The sequence below is a fragment of the Hyaena hyaena genome, unplaced genomic scaffold (assembly GCF_003009895.1).
Source record: "Hyaena hyaena isolate Hyena2069 unplaced genomic scaffold, ASM300989v1 scaffold_580, whole genome shotgun sequence".
Lineage (NCBI taxonomy): Eukaryota > Metazoa > Chordata > Mammalia > Carnivora > Hyaenidae > Hyaena > Hyaena hyaena.
Genome location: NW_024081213.1, coordinates 911988 through 930859, shown reverse-complemented (window position 1 = coordinate 930859; position 18872 = coordinate 911988). Strand labels below are relative to the sequence as shown.

Genomic DNA, 18872 nt, shown 5'->3' with positions numbered 1-18872 from the left:
GATAGATTTTTTTTTTTAAGTGAGTAAGAGTCCCTACATTTGTCACTCGTGGTCTAGTTTGGGGGACAAACATAGGAGGCTGTGAGGATGCAGTGAAGAGCTGAGAACAAAGTGGGGAACAGGAAGCACCAAAGTCTTCCTAGAAACCTGATGCTTTTGAGCAGAGTGTAGAGGTGGAGTTTACCTGGAGTGGAAAATCTTCATAAACGCTTTTGCATCCATTCCCTTCTCTTCCATTTTTTCTTTTTCTTTTCCCCTGGCTGCTTGCAGTTTCCTTAGCCCCCTACAGCTGCCCAGCATGTATTTTCCTCACACCCCATTTCTCTTCAGCTCTTTTCGTTCTTCAGGACTTTTCCACACTGGGGCTCCACGCACAGTCCCCTTCCACAATGAAGAGCGCAGTACAAGCAGGCATCCAGAGAGAAAGACACATTTCCCCCACGGTAGGCTGGAAGCCATCATTGCTTCTCTTTAGACATCCTAGGCACAAACTAAATTCAAAATCATGTTGGTAGCTAGTGATAGAAATAGATCAGAAATGGAGGGATTCGCAAGCGGTCAAAGGAAGTCACCCAGTGAGTCCCCAAATCCCAGCCATCGCTCTGCTCATTCAAGCAACTGCTACCATTGTCAGGAGAAGCAGGACCCCTTTACGGATGTTTACATTGCAACTAAAATTCAGCCTCGTTAGACATTCAGTAGAAATTGAGCTGTGGATGTGCTAGCAAGAGGTACTAAGGTCAGAGATGTTATAAATACCATTGAATATGCTCTGATACTCTTATTGATTTTTTTTTTTTTTGCTCACAAAAACTCTGTTACTCTCAAGCAAAGGAAATAAAAATGGTTGACTACCCCTTTTTCTAAAGGTAGCACATCCTTTCTTCCACACATGGGGAGCACCCTAGATCTGGGTTAGCTTTACTAGTATCTAGAGTTTTATTAGCGGTGTCTTCTAAGACACCAGTGAGGACCCTGGAAGATCAGCAGGGCCAATTTGTGTGAAAGGCTCTGCAAGTGGTAAAGTGGTGTATAAAATCCGTTGTTTTGCATCTGGGATGCCGGCAGGTGTCCTGAATTCCATAGCCCTCCGTCACTGACATTGAGGGCTGGTATCCTTCCTTTTTCCCATCGTCTCCATTTACCTTCTCTTCCTTATCTCCATTTATCCACAGAAAATGTTGATACTTACATGCCTGCCATCTTCTGAACATCCCTGGCAGAGGTAGCACTATTCAGTTTCACCACCTTGCCCTACTTCTGTGACCCAGGAGCACCCACATCATCCATTCTATTGGCCACGCCTTTTGCTTGGGACTTCCTAGTGCTCAGCCAGCCAGGGCTTGAACCAAGGGCTTGTTCTTCGTATGCGGTGTGATGGCCTCATCCGTCTAATGGACTGTCGTAATGCCAGTGGGCAGGACTTCCCAGTGCCCTATACCTTGTCTCTTTGGTCTTCAGTCTTCTTGACAGAATGTTGTTGTTAACCAGCTTCTAATAATAGGTGATTGAGTTAGAGGGGAGAGAATCTCACTGGATCAGTTAAGATTTTTTATCTTAAGCTGCAAAGGCAGCCACCTGATCTGGAGAGCCCTGGCCAGCTTGGGTCTCTGTCCTAGGGCACTGCTACTGCTAAGTCCTCCTGATCCTTGCTACTACCCAAAGATGTGTCCTCGTGGTGAGCTGGAGCCGTCACCCAGGAGTCAGCTAATATTCGAAAAGAATGCAAGTCTGGCTGCTGTTTTTCCTGTCTTGGAGATTGATGATCTTTGGCTCTTTTTGCTGATGTCATTGTACATCTGTTTTTTTGGAGTGAGTATAACAAGGAAGGAGAATGGTTAATCTAGCAAGAACTCATTATACCATGAATGCTGAAGGGTGGCTCCTGTTTTATTCCTATTTGATTTGTTTGCTTCATTGGGGAAAATGAATGATTGTGTCACCCTATAGAGAATTTCACTTTCTCTTTGACATACAAATAAACAGCCTCCCACATTTCATTTATTTTTGCCCCTGCTGGAATGGGTGATCTAAAAAACACATTGTTATTCCTCTTTCCTATATCATGACCTTCAGTACTGGGTAGGGAAGAGAAACCAGTAAAATACGTATACTTTTTAAGAAATGAGGGACCCTTTGCTACAAATACCCCTAGAAACCCAGGTCCATTGAAGAGATGTATGAGATGATGACAAAACCAAACCAAACTAAATAAGAAGGAGGAGACATAAGTCTTCATTTTATTTCCTGTAATACATGTTGGAGATGAGGATTCAATTCTCGTTAATTCATTAAAGCAGAACTTCTTGTCATCTTCCTCTGACAGAATGTTCCTGGTAATGGGTACATTTGTTCATTTCCACTAAGAACGTGTGTTCAGCCTTTGGTATATAAAACATATGTGAGGTGGGGGTTGTTACAGGATTCTAGACAATGGCTAATTTGGGTTTTCCCAGGGCCAAATCCTAATTGGCAACCTTGCTGCCACTAGTCTCTAGTAATGTATATATTTGCTATATATATTCCTTGACACTTGGGCTTTTGGAGCCCAGCAAGAGGTGTTTTGTGATATTCCCAGTGCCAGCCAGTATCGATTTGTGATTAGCCAAACCTGATTTGAACAGTAGTTTGCAAGCCTGTGTCTTCAGGGTATGTGAATATTGGGCAGTTTAGGGTATAGATTAGGGGGTCTTGACATTCTGTTGCTAGGTTACTGAACCCTGAATTACGCTGCACGTAGCATTTGTGTTCTAAAATTGTTATTTATGGCTGAAAGCAGCTGCTGCACATATCTGGGGGGAGAGTATGGTGAGATATAAAATAAATGAAACTAAATCGTTAGACACAGTACATCAAACAGTAATTATAAGGAAATGTTTATGGCAAACTAGGAAAGAGATTGATTCCTCCTCTTTCTGCCCCCTGCAACGTTAGGAGAATTATTTAGCTCATGTTCATGGAGTTGTTGGGCCAGCCTCCGTAGAGCCATTATGGGAACTCAGTCATGACCTAGACTCTGTAATAAAAGTCAGCGGATGCAGTTTTGGTTGCCGTAGTCAACGCTCCTGATCTATGTGGATGTGGGGGCGGCAATCTTGGCTATATGTTTTTCTTTCTTTCCCTTTTGATTGCTTTTTTTTTTTTTTTTTTTACTGAATTTTCTCCTCTATTTGTAATTTTTTATCATATGGACAAAAGTTTCTATTTAAAAATAACCTTTATCCAGACAGTAATTTTACCAAATTATGGTATAATTATACAATCAACATTTGACCTTTTAAAACAGCCCCTAATCATCAGAAATGTACAACTGCACTTTTGGCAAAAGTTATTTTTTTAAAAATAATTTCTATAGTTCTCTCATCCTGCATACTTTTGTTTTCTAGCCAACATGTCAGGTAACAAACATTCGCCAGGCTTCTACTTTGTGCCAAGCATTGCACAGGATCAAAGATGTGGAATGCATGGCTTACCTCAGAAAAGTTAGAAATGAATTAGGATGCCAAGACACAAATGTACAGAGATTAACAGTATAAAACAGCTCTACAGGAGATGTCCCAAAGCTGTGTGTGTGATGCTTTCCTTAGTGACTTCAGAGGGAGTGGCCTCCCATAGGCCAAGTTAGACTGAGACGGAAAGATTACTGTGGACAGATAACCAACATGGGTAGGCAATCAATGGTCTTGTGCATGTGTGCTGTTGAGTTTGGAGAAGGGGAAGACCTGTGTGGCCTGGGGCAAGGTTTCTTAGAGATGAAAAGACTTGTTCTACACTTTAACGACAGGTAGAATTCTAATAACGGGCAGAGATTAATGGGGAGGGCTTCCTTTTTTTTTTTTCAAGTTTATTTATTTATTTGAGAGAGGGTGTGTGTGAGCAGGGGAGGGGCAGAGAGAGGGTGGGGGAGAGAGAGAATCCCAAGCAGGCTCCGCGCTATCGGTGCAGAGCCCAACATGGGACTGGAACTCCAACTGTGAGACCATAACCTGAGCTGAAACCAAGAGTTGGATGCTTAACTGACTGAGCCACCCAGGCACCCCAATGGGGAGACCATTCTGAGGTGAGACTGTGACCAGAGGCAGTTAGGGTTCGACCAGGAATATAGGTCCATGGGTGAATAGCTGGAAACTAGTCTGGCTAGAGCAAGTTACGCATAGAAAGTTAGATGAGTTTGGAGATGTGGAGGGAAGGATTTCCATGAGAAGGAGTTTAAATTTTTGTGTGGAGACATTCATTTTATATTTATTCATTGTATACATATTTTGAACTAAGCCCTGTGAGAAGTTGGGACTATGGGAATACACTAGGGAGTGAGAGACATAGTCTGTGTCTCTCAAGGAAAATGCACTCGAGACCTGTAGAAGCAATAGGAAATTAAGAATTAAAAATATCCTGCACTGTGATGGGTGCTATGAAGGGGAATTACTAGGTACACTGGGGCCTTTGGGAACGGACAACTCATGCAGACCAGAAGTTAGTCAGGTAAAGGTGAGAAAGGAGAGCTTTCTAGCCAGGGGGATAGCAGGTGCAGACAGAGGTGGGAAGGCAAAGATAGCCTGCTGCTCACCATTTTGAAGAGGGTTTATTGAATTCCTACTGTTGGCCTAGCCTCGCACCCCCCTCCACAAATACAGGAGATGCTTTCTGCCCCCAAAGCACTTAGTGTCTTTTTAGAAAGATGTCTAAGAACAACCAAATCATTGACTCTAGAAGGAAGATTTCAGAAAGACAAAATTGAAGGAAGGTGGAATGTATAGAAGCTTCTTCCAAGAAAAGTTAAGGCGGAAGCAGACATAGAGAAAATATTGAGGGAGGATGGTTCTGTGAGACCTACCTGATGTGATGAAGAGGATGTTAGTAACCTTGGAGCAGTAGAAAGAGACAGCCCTGGGTCAAGAGGTCTGGGTCCCATTGGGGGGACCCTCTTCTTTCAGCTTTCTCATTTGTAAATTTAGGAACCTTGACCTCAGTGGTCCCTGAGGGCATGTCTAGCTTGAAAGTGTAGGTGTCTTGGGCGTTACCCTCCAAGGTATTAGTGAGTTCTGGAGGATTTTGAAACAGAGGAGGGATCCGACAGAATCAGTGCGTTAAAAAGATTAATTTGAGGATGCCTGGGTGGCTCAGTTGGTTGAACTCAGGTCATTATCTCACAGTTTGTGAGGTTGAGCCCCATGTTGGGGCTGTCTGTGCTGACAGCTGAGAGCCTGGAGCCTGCTTCAGATTGTGTTTCCCTCACTCTCTGCCCCTCCCCCATTCATGCTCTTTCTGTCTTTCAAAAAATAAACATCAAAAAAAGATTAATTTGTCTTTATCGTAGAAAATTAATGGGATAATTACTATTTTATGAAGTCTAATTTTTTACTAAAAATTTTAATCATGTTCTGATGCTTTCAAAACTGCTAATAGGACCATCCTGATATCTACTGGACACTGCCTTTTGAGTTCTTTCTCAAAAAAGCAAAAACCAAACAAAAAATATGGCTTAGAAAAGCCTGATGAATAAGGGAGAGGCAAGGCTGAGTCCAAAAAATGACCTACAAATACAGATTTTCAGAGAGATTTTAGAATTAGAAAATGAGGGGCGCCTGGGTGGCTCAGTCGGTTGGGCGTCCGACTTTGGCTCAGGTCATGATCTCACGGTTCATGGATTCAAGCCCCACGTTGGGTTCTGTGCTGACAGCTCAGAGCCTGGAGCCTGTTTCGGATTCTTTGTCACCCTCTCTCTCTGACCCTCCCCTGCCCTCTCTTTCTCCCAAAAATAAATAAACATTAAAAAAATTAAAAAAAAAAAAAAAAAGAAAATGTATGTCTTTTATTTTTGTAGTACCGTTTCTACAGTGGTCATGGCAGTGATGGAATAGAGGTGGTAATAGGGTGGCAGTCTTCCAGATACAGGAATACTAAGCAGCTTTCTAGATAGATTCCCGTTGTCATATCCAGGACCACAACCACCTCAGCCTGTCCACCCACTGGAGGTCCCACAGAGATGACAGCTGGACAGAGATCTTGTTCGAATATGATGTGGTCAAATCCTAAATGTAACCTACTTCTGCTCTTCCTGTCTCCTGTAAAATGGCTTATCATGAAGCTACGTATTTAGTTCTCTATCCAGATGAAGACTTGAAACTTTCCTATGTTAGACTGGACCTGAATGTGGATCTGTTGGAGAATGTCACTGCCAGTGAGGACTGGCTGACATGTCTTGATACTCAACTGCATTCTTCTGTGGGTGGGCCCCAGTGCTGTGGTTCCTGCCCTTGCTTTCCAGGGCTATTGAGTATGTCACTCTGGTCTCCTGCTCTAAGTACATTTTGCTGGACAAGTAGGAAAGAACACCATGTTCACCAATTATGCTGCTTCAAATGGGGAACAGTGGGATGATTTAAAATAATTATTATAGAGTAGACTGCAAATTTTGGTAACATTTACGAGGTCATGGTAGCTCATAGCCTATAACCCTATCTGTTCTATAATAGCTTTTCAGTGGCTGAAGGTGAGCATCAGAGCCAGAAAAGAGCTTCTTGCCCTCCCTTTTGCATTTTGCTACTCAAACCCTGCTACATGTCACAGAAATGGTAGTGACCACCGCGGGAACACCATTCACTGTAGAGTCCTGTGTGAACTCATGAGGGGCAGGAGGGAGCCTCTCCTGGTACATTAGAAAGGAGTGGCCATTACTCAACTGACTTTGCTTTGTCAATTGGGTCTTTTCTTTCAGCTTCCTACTTTTTCTCTTCTTTCTTTAAGAAGATAATTGTACAGAATGTGTTTTTGGCTGAGCTCTACAAAATTGAAGTTCCCAGAAGTCTTGTGTATTGCTTGAGAGCAATATGAGAACTGATGTACCCTTTTTTTTTTTTTAAACTCAGTAGGGTAAGGGGGCATTGATTTATGCCACCTGAAAATGATATTCAGAATTTCAATCTTTTTGGCCTTGCAAGGACACCATTCTTAAATAGTTCTTTGTCATGGAAAGTTAATCAAAGATTTAAGTCTCAGCAAAAACAAAAACACCTTGATTTTTTCCAATGGATGAGTTTTAGAAACACTGTTAAACATTTCTAGATTTAACTGAAAGTCAGAAAATGCATGTCAAAGACTGGCTGACTTATCCATTTTGGAATCTCTGGTCCCTAGTGGAATGTTGAGAACTAAACAAGATCCCGAAAAATGTTGAAATAAATAAATAGCATAGTTTTCCGAGGCAGATTAGGGCCAGCCATCCAAGTGCCAAAAGCTTTCAAAATTCCATCATACTAGTATAATATTGATATTACTCCCTTCCTGTCTTTTTTAGAAAGTATATACTGAACATCATTTTTAATTGTCTGTGATGGCACAGATGAACATCTTTAACTGTTGTCTTGTGATGTACTAAAGAAGTCACCATGCAGATGACCTAGGGCCTGAGGCTTAGGAGAGCTCTCCTCTTTAAAAGCCTTGGACATCTCTTTGTGAAAAAAAGGTTTCTAAGAGAATTCATTGCAGACCTACTGTGTACATGATCTGCGCCAGAGGGAATATAAAGAGGAATAATTAGGACATGGTCATGGCCTCATAAATCTGCCTGGTGAAGGAGACAGACCCATAAACACGTAATAACAGCAAGATGAGAGCTGCATACTCATCAAGGGTGTGGCAAAGCTTGGGAGAGCTCGATGACCTTCAGTTTGTCTGCAAACTGCACAGCAGCCTTGGCCTTCAGAGTTCTGGGATGTTCCCCAAAGAAGCTGACCTCCCCACCTCCACCACTGCAGAGTCACGGGCACTGCTTGGGGCTCCCTCTGCAGGTACTGCACAGGAACCATGAGCTTCTCCTGATACAGAACTGTTATCTCTTGGTTCTGTGTGTCTTTGCGTTTGCCTGCTTATCTTTGGTGCAGTTCCTAAGAACTATCAAGTTATCATAGTTACTCTCTCATCTCTTTGGATGTCTCCTTTCTAGTCTCCTTTGCCTCTGCCCTTTTCTTCTCAAGCTTCATCGCCATCCTATTAAGTAATAATGATGATAGTAATGATAGTGACAATGACAATAACATATTGATTGCTTACTAATTATCAGGTGCTATCTTAAGCACTTTATGTATATTATCTCTTCTACTTCTCTCAAAGTTCAGGGACTCTTACCCTACTTTATAAATGAGCACCCAAGCCACTGTGAAATAAATAACTTGCCCAAAGCCACACAATTCCTTTCCCTTACAAAATCACAATATATTGAGTATAATCTTTGCATCTCTACTTTTGTGACAGGTGTGTGTGTGCATGCGTGTGTGTGTGTATGTCTGTATACGCATGAGTAAGAGAGAGAGAAGGACTAAGTCCTTCACCAATAAAGAGGCTTTATCTGTTTGTTTCCTCTAAGTGTTCAGGGCACTGTCAAATCTTGAGCTGTTCTGGATGGGACTGGAATGTTCTAGAAGGCAACATTTCAGGTAGCCACAGCTTTCTCTTGGGGATGCTTATTTTAGTCAATAGCTCTCTGCCCAGTTGGAGAGTGGTGAATTGCCTTCATCACCAGATCATTGCTGACTTCTCAGACCTGGGATACTCTGGCTGGAGACTGAGTGTAAGGAGTGCGAGATCTTTGGCCAGAGTGTGCACCTGTTTCTCAGGAATGATTTCGTTTATTTTATCGGGGAGGGGGAAAATAGGAGGAAAGAGGCTATTTTAAGAGAGAAAAGGGATGTATGTTTAGATTTTAAGACAAACGCTATTTTTCGACTTCTAGTATTTAGCACTTTTCACAGTGTTACTACATTACTTTGTTAAAAGTGTTTATAATACTGAAGATATTAAATATATCCTTACTCAAACATTAGTACCAAAGCGGTCAAAGAAAATATAAGCAGGGCTTTTTTTGTTGTTTTTAAACAATTCTTGTATTTGCTCCTAATGATTAGTTTAGATAATTTATATCTTTTGTGTCGATTGGTCCTCTTTCGTTTTATCTACCCTAGTAATCAGCTTAAGGCTGAGATATGCTTTGTCAGCATTAAGTTTAGAAATTGAATTGAATAAAAAATGAGGAACATGCTAGTCTTGTGAAGGCTGAGTATTCAGCGATGAAAGCATCATATGTGCTTTTCCATTGCACGCATCGGACAAAGGTCAGTGGCATTCAACTCTTGCCACCTCGGCACCATGAGAGTCACATTCAGATTTCTGGGGGATTAATCTAGCTGCAGTTCTGTTGTAGTGTATGGTGTTAAAAAGGATCAACAACTCAAAACTGGCATGGCATCTGTCCCACTGTCCTCATCGGTAAATGCTTACCAAGGGCCCGCTAAGAGTAGCACATTGTACTGATGTTCCTGCGTCTCTTGTTGCATAAAATAAAGCTGAGACAAGCTCCAATTTAATTAGATTGAAATATCCTATGACTTTCAAGAACATGTCTGATCCTTCTTTGTCCTGCAGTGTACATTAGGTATTGGAATTTCATTTTACTTACGTATTAAGTTTATGATGGGTTAGCCCTCTTTGAATGCTAGCCATTCAAGGGCAGGAGTTGTATCTGTTCTTCACAATATATTTCAACATGCAAATCACCCGGATTTTCTTCATTGACCATTCAGGAAGGATCATGACTTACTGACTTAGAATAAAATCAATTTGTGCTTCTTTAGCAGTTTGTACTGATTCTACTTTCACTTTCTCGTTTTTTCTTGCTTTTTCATCTTTCCCATACCATCTGTTTGGTCTCATTTCTCCAGGGCCACTTATAGGAATCCTCTGGGTAAACTGATTCCACCCAGTGCTCCTGAAAGATAATGTCCTGCACCTGGCATAGCAAAGTATGCATAGAAGAATATTACTTTGCATTTATAAATGCTTTTCCAAGCATTTCGTTATCTACCTAGATTTCCAAAACAATCCAAAAAGAAAAGAAAAAAAGAAGGATCTGCTATTGTTATTCTTAGGATACTGACAAGGAAATCATACAGATCTGGCGCAAGTGACACGGTGAACCAGCAGCACAGCTGTCATGATCCCAGTCATTGGTGGCATGGTACAGAAGGTTCCCCACTGACACTGGTTGATGACTTCCTGCACATACCCTTGGTATTCTGAGTCTTGGGAATGGAAGAAAGAGAACTCCAAGTTCTGGAGTATCTGCCATTGGCCTTGATCACTGAGGAGGACATCTAGAAACAGCATAATTCTGCATAGGTTCACTCTGGTGTGGGTGAGTGACTTGAACCAAGATCTGCTGTTTTCCTGTCTTGCCTTCCCAGACATCGTGTCAGCTGTCATGAACTTGAACAGGTACAGGTGACACAAGTGTGCAGTTTGCAGGTGTAGGATAAAGACATCAAACTCTTAAGTCCTTAGCTGAAGAACAATTACTCTACAAGGTTTTGAACCTGCTCCCTACAAGAAACATTTTGAAAATTTATTTTTATTTATTAAAGGCGGGATAGAGAAGAGGAAAGAGAGCTAAGCCCTCTTCTTTCCACTTTACGCACAATTGAAATGAACACCCTTGGGCAAAACAGCGTTGGTAATAATCCATAGATTTCATAGGGCTTCTCAAAATTTGGGAGCTTTTGGACTTGCTAGGATATCCTAACTGGGTAAGTGTTGAAAACAAAGTTTGTACATAAATTGAATCTAGGTGAAAAAGAGAATGGGCTTTTCGTAAGTGGTAATTTCATCCTTGGTGTCCCTTGGACACACGTTCAGAACAGGTAGATCATAGCATCAAGAAGAGAGGCTCCGACGGATGGAGTCCAGCCTCGGTACTGAGGCAGGCCTGTGTGTGGTGACTGAGACCAGAGCTGGGATTCTCACTCCCCCGCGGTGCTTCTGCCTCCTCCTCCCCACACCTCACCCCGAGATCCTGCAGAAGGGTCTCGTTATTGTTAGGTTTCTGGGAGATACCTCCATGCAGTTATTATTTGTGGAAGTGAGAGTTTTCCCACAAAGAAAGCAGATGCCCAAATTCCTGTTTCTTTGAAGTTAATAGCATATTGTTGATTGTCATGCCACCAAACGAGTGTGAGGCAAGGAACGAAAATTCTCTGTGATGCTGGCAATTGCTGGTAACAAGAAGATTTGACTTTCCCAGATTATCCTCATGTCAAATGTGACATCTCTTTATGTAGTATTTTTAACATTCACAATGAAATGTGAAATGGTGTTAACAGAAGCCCAAGGATACCAAAGCTTAAAGATTAGAAATCACTTTTAGGCTGTCTTTCTTCTCCCCCCCCCCCGCGCCCCCACAGTGGGTTGCTGTATTAACACTCGTTATAGCAAAGCAGAGCAGATGGGCCAACAGACTGATTAGTTATTTATATATATATTTTTTCTTTATGGAGCTTAGATGTTGGCTCTTTCTTTAATAAAAGAAAGGAGTTTTTAGATGTCGCCTTGTCTTGATTTCCCTTTTTAATCAAGAGGGAAAAAAGGGGGCACTTTGCTCCTGATCTATTAATAAAGTGGCTATATCCTTTTCCTAACTGCTGACTTCATAGCTCTCTATATACCCATTTCAATCAGGATTTTATTTCTCTCCAGTCCTCTAAGCTGCATGTGGTGCATTCATGTTCTTTCTGGCCTAGGATTTCTTTATGGAGCTTATCACTTTTAATTCATTTTTTAGAAGTGTCTTTCTTGACGAGGAAACAGTCCACAGTATTTTTGGCTTTTTCATCCAAAATGAAAAAGTCCCTATCTGGTTGATGGAAAGTGAATTCATCCATGATATTATGTCAATGGAAATATGTTTCCGTGTTTTTCCTCTTTTGATAAAAGGTCAGATATCTTTGTTTTTTTCTCAAAACTGAATATGTGTGTTTTTTTTTCTTCCCAATTTTATGAGAAGGTTTTGTAATGAAACTATGCTTCTAGTTAAAAATTTAAGAGAAAAGCCATCAGCAGTGTCACTTCTGGGTAGATACTCAAAGAGAACAAAATCACTGTCGTTTTCTTAAAAATATTGGTTTTTTTTTTTTTTTTGAGAGAGAGAGAGAGAGAGAAGGGGAGGGCCAGAGAGAGGAAGAGAGAATCCCTGCACAGAGCCTGACGCAGGGCTCAAACTCAGGAACATGAGCTCATGACCTGGGCCAAAGTCAAGAATTGGATGCTTAATTGACTGAGCCCCCCAGGTGCCCCCAAATCACTATCTTAAAGAGATGTGTGCACTCTCATATTCATTGTGGCATTATTCACAATAGTCAAGGTAATGAAAAAGTGTCCATCAGTGGGTGAATGGATCAAGAAAATGTGATACACAGCAGTGCTCACCCATACTTGAATATCAGCCTTAAAAAAAGAAAGAAATCCTGCCATTTGCAACAACATGGGTGAACTAGAGGGCATTATGCTAAGTGAACTAAGAGAGACAAATGCCCCATGGTAATACTTATATGTGCAATCTAAAAATGAAATAAGTCAAACTCAGAAACTGTGATGGTGATTGCCAAGGACTGAGGGGTGGGAGAAATAAGGAGAGGTTGGTAGAAGGATACAAACTTTCAGTTATAAGATGATTAAGGTCTCAGAACCTAATGTATAACATGGTAACTGTAGTTGATACTACTGTACTGTATAATTGCAAGTTGCCAAGAGAGTAGAACTTAATGTGTTCTTACCAAAAAAAAAAAAAAAAAAAAAAGGAAAGAAGTAAAGAAAAGTGAATATGAGGTGCTAGATGTGTTAATTAACTTGATTAAATACATTAATTATTTCACAGTGTATACAAATATTAGACCATCTTTATGGAGCTTGAACAATGTATTGCAGGTTTTTTTTCCTTTAAAATTAAATTTAAAGAAATGTTTATGTATTTATTTTGAGATAGAGAGAGATAGAGAGAAAGCAGGGGAGGGCAGGGAGAGAGGGAGACAGAATCCCAAGCAGGTTCTGCACTGTCAGCATGGAACCTGATGCAGGGCTCGAACCCATAAACTGTGAGATCATGACCTCAGCTAAAATCAAGAGTTGGGCACTTAACTGACGAGCTACCCAGGTGCCCCAATGTATTGCAGTTTTAGCAATTCTACCTTAATAAAGCTGAAAACGAAAAAATAAAGAGCAATCCCTGGTATTGAACAAAAGCCATCATAATCCATAATCTCTTCTTACAAAAGGACAGTTGTTTCACATGTATGTAATATGTATTCATAGAAAAGCAATGGACTCAGCTGTGTATAAAAAAGAACTTTCTCATGTTATAATGTGGACTGTTCTCAAACAGCAATTACCTTAGTGATACTTACAGCATTACCTAAAGAGGCTTGAAGCATAGTGTAAGGGGAGGAATGATAAACATGCATGGATACAAATATTTTAGTCCTTTTTATTTTTTTTAATGTTTCTTTTTGAGAGAGAGAGAGCCAAGTGCATGTGTGAGTGTGTGGAAAGAGAGGGGCAGAGAGAAAAGGGGACAGCGGATCTGCGCTGACAGCAGTAAGCATGGTTCAGGGCTGGAACTCACAAACCATGAATGAGGTCATGACCTGAGGCAAAGTCGGACCTGCAACCCACTGAGCCACCCAGGTACCCTACTTTAGTCCTATTTAAAAAGTTTTTAATGATTTTCAAATTTGCTAATGTATTTTAGTTATCAAAAGCAGGAAAAATATCCTATACAGATGATCCTAAATTCAGTTAGCTTATAGCACTGTGAATAGGGATTACAACTTCTGATTTCATAGTACAGGATAATGTACCCATACAACCATTTGGGGAGACTTTTGCACAAAGCCATGGGCAATTAATTGGATCCCATGTTTTTAGAGGTGCACGATGATATAGATTATTTAGTTTTTAAAACCGTCCTCAGTGGGGCTTGGTATTATTAGAAGAGTCTATCAAACATCAAAGAGCTACTTCAGGTTAATTCTTACACTGTGACCGGACTTCAGAAATAGCATGCTGTTCATAACAGTATGTGAAAATGAGACTCTGCTCTGTCCAGCTTTGTGGTCTCTGTGGGTTCATCTGCACCATCAGACTTACCTCGCTAAGCGGTGTGCCTTCAGGAAGGGGACTGAACAGAAGGTGTGGAGGTTGGCAGAGAAAAGCTGAGCAAAGCCAATGGAAAAATAGGAGCAAAAAAAAAAAAGGAAAGAAAAGGAAAGAAAATGCTAGGGATTCTGTGAAGGATACTTCCAAACAGAGGGAAGGTTGGACTGAGGTCAAAGTGAGAGAATTCTCAGTTAGAAACGAAACCTTGACATTACATCAGGCTATGAAAAGAGATGCAATTTGGGGGCATCTTAATGGTGATTCTTCAGCTGTGGTCAGGCCTCAAGCTTGACCTCTCCTGCCATTCCCTCCCTCAAGGCTGAATCAGGTGCCTATGGGGTGAATTTGCCTCTCTTTCTATATTTAACCTGCAGTGGCTCTAGCAGCACCGCTGTGAGACTCGTCTTTCTAATGATCTCTTTTCTCCGAATGTTCATCTTCCTATGGGGATAGGGAGGAGCACTGTATCTTGTTCATCTCTAAACACTTAGCAGTTTTCAATAAATATCTGTTGATTAAATGAACAGAGGATTGGACAATTGTTTCTGTGCAAGATCCAGATGACATAGTAAAAAGCTTTCTCCACTGAACCACGTTAACTTTATGAATCAGAGATCTTCTGCCTTTCAGGCGACTTCATAATTATAGCCTTCAAAGTGGGCAAAATATTAAAATATATTTTTGACAAAGTTGTAAAACTTGAAAACACCACTCATTAAATGAATGCGGTAAAATATAGAGTGCGTACGTTTCAAAAACGGAATCTCTACTTACAATTTGGAGAGAACTCCTATTGAGCAACAGTGCCTTTTAAAAAATAAAATTAAGGAGTGCCAAGGTGGCTCAGTCGGTTAAGCATCCAACTCTTGATTTTGGCTTAGGTCATGATCTCATGGTGGTGGAATAGAGCCCAGCTTTGAGCCCTGCTTGGGATTCTCTCTTTCCCTCTTTCTCTCTGCCCTTCTCCCTCCACCTTCCAACCCCGGCTTCATGCCCACTCTCTCTCTAAATAATAAACATAAAATAAAAAATATAATTAAATGGAAGCTTCCTGAGTCATTACTTGAATTGGATGTATATCATGTCTAATCTCCTTATTAACATGTTCCTCACCTTCATGCCTGGATAACAGTGAAGTCCTAAAAGTTATTCTTATGTGTTTTATTTTTGTAAGTCTTTTGCAGTTTTTTAAAGTTTTCATGTGATTTCCACTTTTTAAACTCAAGTAAGACTTTTTAATATAAACACAGCCTTTAAAACACAGATGAAACACCGCACACCGCTTTTCAGTGGATAACAAAGGGTAATTCACATCTTACGCTCTTACATTAACTTCTTGGATAGCATATGACGGTTCATACATGAATTTGGAACGAGGAAGAGAAAAGCGAGAGGGACTCCCAGAGAGAATGATTAAGTTGCCTCCGGATCACCACTGTCCTTGAGGGATTTTTGTTAGGGTTTCCTACTTTCCTCTGGTTTTACTTTGCTTTGAAGAGGTGGCAGGCGACAGGGAGGGGATGGGAGGTTTCCCCTCCCACTTCTGTTCGCTCTCCTGTGTACACGTGAGCTTGTTTTCCCACATTCCTTTGTGAAAAGTAAGGAATTGGTTCTGGGAGGCCACACCTGTTCCCTTACGTGGTGATGCTGGAGATGGGAATCTGCTGGAGATGGGAATCGAGGAGCAAGCACTGCCTGGGAACGCGCAGCAGCAGCAGCCATCCTTAGCAGCCTCTTGGTTGGAGAGGAATTTCCTCCTCCTTCTACCTTTGGAACTGAATCCCATCTCCTGTTCTTCTTGTCTCATATTTCAGTGATGCTTCTTCAAAAACTCTGGTAGGTCGACAGAATGCATTTCTGCACCCTCTCAGTGCGCTCACATTTGCACCAGAGAGACTGCCTTATCCTCAAGCAGGATAAAGTCTGCAAGGCCTCCTCCAGGCAGCGCAGCCCTCTTCCCTGCCTCGCTCCCACTTTGCCCCGCCAGGCCAGGGTGAGTACGTATTCTCATGCGCGTGCGCACTTTCACCCGGAGGCACGCGCACACTCACTTGCGCAGACGCAAGCGCACTCATGTATAAGCGCCGCCGCACTCGCGTGTGCGCATGCGTACTCACGCACGGGCGCAGGCGCGCTCAGTCCTTCGTTTGGCGTTACAGATTTCTACCGCTTTTAAATCTCTACAAAATACTACTTCTTTTAATTCCTGCCTTTTGCCCTGTCATAATTTAATCTGTTTTGTTTGTTTTTAAATTCTGCATTACCATAGATTACTGTGAAACCTTTATCATGGATCTTACTACTATAATCAATAGTGTAGATTTTTAAAAAAAACGTCTCTCCTATGTGTACTTCCCCATCAGGCCCCTGAGCTGTATAGACCAGTATGAATAGACCATCAAATCAAACTACTGCTTAAAAAAAATTGTCGCTTTAATGATGTTACCGCTAAATGTGTTGTGCCTATGTGCTCCATATAGCCTTAAAAATACGAAAATGTGTTAACAAGAGGCTACCAAACTGTGTAGAGAAACTACAAACATTAACTATCTAGGGAAAAATAATCTTCCTTTTTTGTAAAACTTTACCAACCCCATGCTTTTTGTTAATGATTTGACAGAAGCAGTACTAGAGAATAATGTGAAGAACTATACAAAGATGACTAGTATTATAGAGTCAGGATTGGCAATTTGCATTTTCTTGTCTTCATTTAAGATTATTTTATATCTAAGTTTGTGGATGAAATCAATTTCATCAACACCTTTCAGTGTTAGGTTAATTTGAACATTTTCCTTTGGTGAGATGTTATGGCTTAAGATTTCTGCATCCATGAGCGTCCTTAGAGCTCTAGGAAGGAGGCTTAGGGGCAGCAGTCTTGTTGGGACAGAAAGCCTAAAGCTGCATTTCAGTTTCCGTACCACTGCCCCAGAGGCTGAGAAACACCAGTTGTTCATAAAGGGGAGAGGTGGGCAGGGAGACGTGGGTGCTAATGCAGGTCAAGTGCATGGCATGATGATTCATCTGCTCTGCTTGGGTGTGAGGGGGTAAGGGCCTGTGCTACAGTGGGATGAATGGAGATGGAGAAATTAGTAGAATTTCAAAGGAGACATCTGTGAGACTGGAGTAAGTCATCTATGAGGCTGGAAAAGGATGGTGAAACATAAATACACAGCAAACCCTGAGAATCTGGGCAGCAACCTTGGGTGGGGCAGGGAAGGTATATTTACTTAAGTTAACTAGAGGACTATCTCTTTTGTGGTTTATCCATAAATCCTCTTCCAGTCTTTATTAGTGGTCCAATAGAGGCACAGAGGCTCTGATAGGAAGTGGGCAGTTGCTTTGTTTTCTTCTCTTGATCTTCCTACATCTGCTGAATCCTTAAAGCATTCTGCTAACTAAGCAGAAAATGGACAAAAATAAGTTTAAGTCCTTGCCCCGATCTTCTTCCTTTATCTTCCAAAACATTGTCACCTCAAGTAAAATAAAATACAGAATTCCTTACAGAACCCACCAAAAATGTATAAATTAACCTGAGGAGGAAGGCCACCTCCTCCTGGAAAAAAAATGGGGCATCTGAGAAGAGCTGGCTTGCAAGGCAGGAAGGGGGAAGATGCAGAATTCTTCCCAGATCTCATGACTGTTCTTTCCTTACTCTGAAGGTTTGTGAGATTCCAGAACATTAGCAAACATACATGCACTTTATGTGTGTCAGAGAGTAGTGCTCAAATTGTTATTTGGATAAACAAATACATATTTTTTGTTCTCTCCTCCAAACGTCCAGCCATGTGTTGTGCAGGGGGCCTGCCCTCCGGCGTTGCTTTCTGGGTGAGAATCAGATGAGAAGAGGCCCTGTTGCATCTCCTTCAGCACAGTTGCCCCCCCTCCCCCCCGCCCCCCCCCCTTCAGTGCAGCGGGCTCTTGCAGGAATCCTAGTGCATTGCTGATCACATAGCACGTTAGACGCAGAGGTTTTGTTTTCACTCATTCTGACCTGGCTTTCTGTTCTTCCAGGTGCGCACATTGTGACCGACTCAGCAGGAAAGTGGATTTTCTTTGTGTTTAAAGAAAAAAAAAATGTCCCTGTGTCTGTAGAGATGATTTGCAGTTCAGCCCGGCTGAAGCTGACCGAATGAGACTATGGGCTGTGCCTCCGCCAAGCATGTTGCCACTGTTCAAAATGAAGAGGAAGCCCAGAAAGGGAAGAACTACCAGAACGGAGATGTGTTTGGCGGTGAGTGCCATTGAACTTCACTCTTGAACCGTCGAGCCAGGCCTTTCACTTTCCCAGGAGTGAATATTTGTAGTGTTATTGGTGTTACCTCTTTTGGGGGCTGCTGGTAAAGGGCTGGTGAGTTATGGCTAGAAATCAATGCAGATCTTTTACATGGTGCAATTTTCATAATAACTTACATATACAGAATTTTGAGGAGGATTATGGAGGTTTTATACAGAAACTAGCATTGAAGTCAAGTTTTAAATAACTCGTAGGACTTATTAGGTGCATAGGACAGCAGGCATTGGGTGTCCAGGTAGAGGGTACTGTGAGACCGAAAATACAAAGGTTCAAAAGTAGAGTGAGTGAGGATTTATGGATGAGAGAGCAAGGTGTTTTTTTAGGGCTAATAGTTACTTTTTATGTGAATTATGAATTTTAGATTAAAAAATACAAGTACAATGAATGTAATAATCTTTCAACCTTTGTATGACAATTCAAAGTGACTTTAGAATATCTAATGTAGAGATTACAGCCTGCCAACTCATGGCCACGTCTGGCTTACAAGTGTATTTTCTTTGGCTCCTAGAGAATCATAAAGTAAAAAGCAAGGTGGTATTTAAATTTTTTTAATGTTTCTTATTCATTTCTGAGAGAGCGAGCGAGAGAGAGACGGTGTGAG

The 18872-nt window shown here is 41.5% G+C and overlaps 1 protein-coding gene across 1 annotated transcript in view; it reads left to right on the top strand.

Moving 5' to 3' along the window:
* CUNH1orf21 (chromosome unknown C1orf21 homolog) overlaps nt 1-18872 on the top strand; it is a 224657-nt gene that overhangs the window by 63416 nt on the left and 142369 nt on the right. Inside the window, exon 2 of the mRNA XM_039256614.1 lies at nt 17989-18208. Coding sequence (XP_039112545.1) covers nt 18115-18208 — 94 coding nt within the window. The 5' untranslated portion in view covers nt 17989-18114. The remainder of the gene's footprint in view (nt 1-17988; nt 18209-18872) is intronic.